The sequence below is a fragment of the Humulus lupulus genome, chromosome 7 (genome assembly GCF_963169125.1).
Source record: "Humulus lupulus chromosome 7, drHumLupu1.1, whole genome shotgun sequence".
Lineage (NCBI taxonomy): Eukaryota > Viridiplantae > Streptophyta > Magnoliopsida > Rosales > Cannabaceae > Humulus > Humulus lupulus.
This window is the reverse complement of record NC_084799.1, coordinates 59,755,717-59,762,087: the sequence shown is the minus strand read 5'-3', so window position 1 is coordinate 59,762,087 and position 6,371 is coordinate 59,755,717. Positions and strand designations below refer to the sequence as shown.

General features: G+C 42.5%; 1 protein-coding gene across 1 annotated transcript; it reads left to right on the top strand.

The window, feature by feature from the left end:
• The first annotated feature begins 588 nt into the window (after positions 1 to 588).
• On the top strand, positions 589 to 2,722 carry LOC133789649 (uncharacterized). The gene is made up of 2 exons (XM_062227432.1): positions 589 to 1,611; positions 1,695 to 2,722. The coding sequence occupies exons 1-2, from the start codon at positions 757 to 759 to the stop codon at positions 2,682 to 2,684; spliced, it is 1,845 nt and encodes a 614-aa protein (XP_062083416.1). The 5' UTR covers positions 589 to 756; the 3' UTR covers positions 2,685 to 2,722.
• The last annotated feature ends 3,649 nt before the right edge of the window (positions 2,723 to 6,371 follow it).

Genomic DNA, 6,371 nt, shown 5'->3' with positions numbered 1-6,371 from the left:
GCGATCTCGAGCCCACTGCAAACTCCCATTTTTCTGTCAAACCCGAGACCCACGGAGCATATTTCCTTCAAAGTTTAAAAAACTAAGGTAAAATCTTGAACCCAAGTCCATATTTGCTTTATATCGTTGTTGAATCTGTGATTTGTGGAATGGGTTGTCCGATTTTGTGGGAAATTTTTTCTGGGTTTGAACCAGTGGCTCGATAGGTTCGATTATGGTTCGATAGTAGGCTCGATAAGGTAGTTTGAACAGTTCGATGATGGATCGATTATGGCTCGATATGAGCTCGACATGAGCTCGATAGGAGCTCGATAAGAGCTCGGTAGGATATGTTGTATTATATTACAAGGGCTCGATAGGTTCGATAATGGTTCGATATGAGACTAGACTGTAGCTCGATGGTTATTTATCTAGACAGACAGATTTTTCATAGCTCGATAGGTTCGATAATGGTTCGATATAAGACTAGACTGTAGCTCGATGGTTATTTATCTAGACAGACAGATTTTTCTTAGCTCGATAGGCTCGATGCTGGCTCGATAGGCTCGATGCTGGCTCGATAGGCTCGATAAATTTAGGTAGTTGATATTTCTCGATGGAACTCGATAGTTTTTCGATAGTGCTCGATAGGGTATGTTTCAGCTCGATGATAGCTCGATAGAGATCGATAGAGCTCGATGACAACTTATTTCAGTGTTTTTTTGAAATTTTTTTTATTCTGTTTTCTTACAAAAAAAATTTCATGTGTTGTTACAGATGCCTAAGTTGCTTGTTCCGTTCAGTGATCACTTTCCTGGTCGAGTGACATATCGGGGTAGTAGTACTTTAAATCACATCAAGACCAGGTTTTTGGAGCTCGGGCTGCTTGAAAGGGCTAAGGAATCCCCTTTTAAGCAATTCTTTTTGGCTTCGGAGTTTAATTTCTCCGGAGTCTTGGTGCATCAACTGTTGCTGAGGAAAATCGCCAGCAACAACGAAGATGAGGTGCATTTTTTCTTGGGGTCAAAGTCTTGTAGATTCGGCATGGGAGAGTTTGCCCTGGTGACGGGGTTGGATTTCAGTGCCTTCCCGTCACCAGAAGAGTTGGAAGGGCGTAATCTCAGCGATCGGTTGATAAAGGAGTATTTCAACGATGCTGAGAAAGTAAAGCTGTCACAGGTGGACCATGCTTTCAAGACTTGTACGGTTGTGGAAGATGTGTACAAGCTTGGTCTATGTCTGTTTGTTGAGGGGGTTCTGAATGCCATTGAGGGAAAACTGCACATTTGGCGAGATATTCTAAAAATTGTTGAGAATGTAGAGTACTTCTTCAGCTATCCATGGGGGAAGTACTCTTATAGGAGGCTATTGCATTCTTGTAAGAAGGACATGGTGAAGCAAAATGCCAACTATGATGCCAAGAAGGATGCCAAGGTGCAGCAAGAGTCCAAATACAGTATGTATGGTTATGCCCCCGCCTTACAGTACTGGGCATATGAGGCTATCCAACAGCTTGCGGTGGAGCTTGTTGTGAGCTCGGGAAACATGTTCCCGAGGATGCTTAGCTGGTCGCATCGGAAGAACAAGGATTTCACCAAGTCCGTCATCGCACCGATATTATTGAAGAAGAATGTAAGTTATGTTGTTTTTTTTTTATCTATATGCTTATATTTTATCATTATTTGAGTTAACCAAATGTTTTATGTTGTTTGCAGTTAATTGTTCTTCCGATGTTGAAGCCTCGGCCAGCAGAAAAAGACTATTACTTGTCTTTGACTGAGGGAGATCTTCCCCTTTATCCTGGGCTTGGCCAGGATCCCTCGGAGACTGATGAGGAGGAGGATGCGACTTTTGAGAAAATGGCAGAGAAAGTTTCTCAGGCTGCCGAGGCAGCCAAGATATTTGTTGATGCTGCCCCGGGGGAGGAGGTTGCAGGTCCCACCCCTCCTATTCCCCCAGCCTCAGCCCCAGCCTCAACCTGTGCCCCAACATCAGCCCCAGCCCCAGCATCAACCTGTGCCCCAACATCAGCCCCAGCCTCAGTGTCAGCCCCAACACCAACCCCACCACCAGCCTCAGCCTCAGCCCCTGAGCTGGCCGACTTGATTGAGCGGTTGGACAGAGTCGAGGGTCGACAGGAGACCCTCTTGAAGAACCAGTCAGTGATCTTGGACGTACTCAGTCAGATCCTGACATTTGTTAAGGAGAAACCGAGGGGGTCCAATGAAGATTCAGAGTCAGAGTCATTGGATCTTCCGCTAGACTATGTTGATGATCCAACGACGCCCCCTACCATCATTGTGACACCAGATGCTGAGACTCCGGGAGTCGTTATTGTCAACCCTGAGGATGTTGCTGGGGTTCAGTTTCAGAGGGCTAGACGCCAAAGACGCAAGCCAGATTGGTTTGAGGACTATACGGATCCCACGAGGAAAAGACCTCGCACTGCTGCAGCTGCACCAGCAGACGAGGCTACACATGTGCTGGACCCTCTCAAGAAGCCAGATCCCAAACAGTATAGGACAATGTGCAAGTGGCTTCTTGGAGACATGCCCAACAAGACCCCGCGGGATGTAAAGACTGGGAGTCACGGTCCAGCATGGTTTCTGACGTTGAAGACACCCCAGTCGTGGCTCAATGATGGGGTAAGCAATTTATACCTAATTATGGACTGTTTTCAATTTTACATGTTTTATTTTTACTGACTCGATGTGAGCTCGATAGGAGTTCGATAGTAGTTCGACATGGATGTTAAAATAGGGGTTGTTCTTTACTATTTCAGAGTGGCTCGATGTGAGCTCGATGGAGCTCGATAGGTAGTTCGATAGGGATGTTAAAATAGATTGTTTTTTTACTGTTTTAGAGTGGCTCGATGTGAGCTCGATATTAGTTCGATAGGGATGTTAAAAGCTCGATGTGAGTTCGATATGAGTTCGATAGTGAAAATTCTCTTAACAAAGTGGCTCGATGTGAGCTCGATGGAGCTCGATAGGGAGTTCGATAGGGATGTTAAAATAGGTTGTCTTTACTATTTCATGATGGCTCGATGTGAGCTCGATAGGTAGTTCGATAGGGATGTTAAAGTAGGTTATTTTTACTGTTTCATACTGGCTCGATGTGAGCTCGATATGAGTTCGATAGTAGTTCGACATGGATGTTAAAATAGGGGTTGTTCTTTACTGTTTCAGAGTGGCTCGATGTGAGCTCGATGGAGCTCGATAGGTAGTTCGATAGGGATGTTAAAATAGATTGTTTTTTTTACTGTTTTAGAGTGGCTCGATGTGAGCTCGATATTAGTTCGATAGTAGTTCGATAGGGATGTTAAAAGCTCGATGTGAGTTCGATATGAGTTCGATAGTGAAAATTCCCTTAACAAAGTGGCTCGATGTGAGCTCGATGGAGCTCGATAGGGAGTTCGATAGGGATGTTAAAATAGGTTGTCTTTACTATTTCATGATGGCTCGATAGGTAGTTCGATAGGGATGTTAAAGTAGGTTATTTTTACTGTTTCAGACTGGCTCGATGTGAGCTCGATAGTAGTTCGATGGTAGTTCGATAGGGATGTTAAAGTAGTTTGTTTTTTTACTGTTTCATACTGGCTCGATATGAGCTCGATATGAGTTCGATGTGAGCTCGATGGAGCTCGACATCAGCATTTTATGATGGTTTTTGCTAATTTTTTTATCGTACTCTCTTTTGCAGCATATTGATGCGGCAGAACACATGCTTCGTATGCGTCGCAAGTATTTTCCCAATATATATCGACAGAATGCAGTTGTGATGAACAGTTATTTCTCACAAGTGATACCTGCCCGATATGATCAGTTCAAGAAAACAGCCGACAAAACAAAGTATTATTGGGATGCTGACATTATGTCCATGTTGACCGGCATCGAGCAGCAGTTTCTGGCATCTTGGGGAGGAGTTGAGGATGTATATTGGTGCCAGAACTATGGACAACAACATTGGTTTGCCATTGAGGCTTCCATTTCTAGTTGGACTCTGACTGTTTACGATTCAGACAACTCGGTGATTAGTGACGCAAAGCTTGAGGATATTATGAGTCCATGGTGCTTTATGCTACCTTCTCTGTTAATGCAGAGTAAACTGTTTACTGATAGCTTGATGTTGAAGATTCCATCAACAGGAAATAGGCCGCATCAGTTCACATTGCGTCGCAAACAGAAACACGAGCTCCCTCAGTCAAAGAGAAGGTAACAAACATCATCTTCATACTAATTTTGTTTCTAACTAAATTTATAGTAATGTGCACTTAATATATATATATATATATATTTACAGTGGGGATTGTGGTGTGTATGCTATCAAGTATATTGAGCATCTAATGGTCGGTCTTCCATTGGAAGCTATCTGCGATGAAAATATGGAGGTGTTCAGGAACAAGTGGACCACAGACTTGTGGTATCAAAATTTGTTACCTTGATGATTGTATATATACAGGGTCTTTACATGTACAGTTTGTTGTTCACATTTTTTTATAATTTTCATGGGCTGTTATCGAGCTAATATCAAGCTATATCGAACTGTTATTGAATTATCAAAATTTGTTACCTTCATAAAAAGAGTTTATTAATACAACAAGTTCAAATGGGAAAAAAGAGTTTAAAGCCTAGCTTTGCCATAAACATAACTTTTCAGAAAAATCAAATAAAAAGAGTTTATTAATACAACAAGTTCAAATGGGAAAAAAAAGTTTAAAGCCTAGCTTTGCATGTAGCCCTGTTATGGCCAAGACCACCACACATGCTACACTTGCGATGACTGGGAATGATTTCTCCATTCGATGGAGTGCGGTTTGTCTTCCTTCTTCCCACCTTATTCTTCTTCGGTCGACCAACTGGTTGTTTTTCAACGGGAACCCCAACTTGCATTTTCTCTATGTTCTCGGGAACTTCCCAATCATCCTCATTGCCAGTTGGGTAAATTGTTTCTTTGTAAGACTCCCTCCACATCTCAGTAGTGTAATATGGTGAACACAGTGAGTAAATGTTGACATTGCGCAACATGGCCGCAGCCACACCATGAACACAAGGGTAACCCATTATTTGAAACTGACCACAAGAGCATGATTTGGTCATCAAATTCACCTCACCATCACCTTCTGGGTCTACCACATGAAATTCAAACTGTCCAAGAGGATGGACTTTCAAGTACCTTGCATCATCCGCAATGCCTGAGACATCTTTCTCATATGTTGTTGCTAATTTCGATGTGCACTTCTCTACCTCCTCACGACGCGCGGCAAACCATGACTGAATTGTGAAACGAATGAATTCCACAAAAGTAGTGACTGGGAAGGTTCTTGCGTCTCTGGTTTTGTTGTTGAAACTTTCAACGTAGTTTCTTGTCATTACATTGTATCGATTCCCAGGAAAGTATACACGAGTCCACTTATCGAAGCCAATACCCTCGAGATATTGAGCTATGGCAGGATCCATTTGCTTTATATTATTGAAGAACCTGTGAAATTTTGACTTCCGAAATGCATATGCCGCATTATACATCTCCTTGTGACAGTGATCGGTCTTGAACTTAGCGATTACATTCATACTTATGTGATGGTAGCATGCGCCGTGGTAGGCATCAGGGAAGACCAACTCAAGAGCATGAATAATGCTAGCATGCCTGTCTGAAACAAAAGACAGATTATCAACAACTCCAATGGCTTCCTTCAATTTCATCATGAAATGCTTCCAAGAAGCATGATTCTCACTGTCAACAATCGCGAATGCAATTGGATAAATGTGGTTATTCGCATCCAATGCGACAGCACACAACATGTGGTCACCGTACCTTGACTTTAAGAAAGTGCCGTCCACACATATAACAGGACGACATGATGTAAATCCCCTTCTACAAACTCCGAGTGAGAAGAAACAGTAAAGAAAGCGACCGTCATCTGTGACAAAATCAGTAATTGTACCTGGATTCTTTTGCTGCAGCATGTACAGGTAAGAATGTAACTTGGAGTACGATTCTTCAGGTGTCCCCCTAACATAACCGAGTGCCTTCTCTCTGCATCTCCAAGCCTTAATATAACTCATATCGATCCCAAAATTATTCTTCATATCCTCCTTTATGCTGTTTGGTGGATAGCTAGTGCCATCAGTAGCATATTTGTTCTTGATAAGGTGCCCAATGACAGAAGGTGCTGCTTGACGGTGGTCTTTTTGTCGCAATTCTAGTGAGCAAGTATGTACACTATTATAAACAGTGATCTCAAACATCTCTGATCGCGCTACTTTTTTCCCTCTTATTCTCCAACCACAATCAGGATCCTTGCAGGTGATATACAACACATCAGTACCAGACTTCTTAACCATAAACTCAAAATTATTCTTCATTGCAAAGAGAGCCGCTTTGGTTTTCAA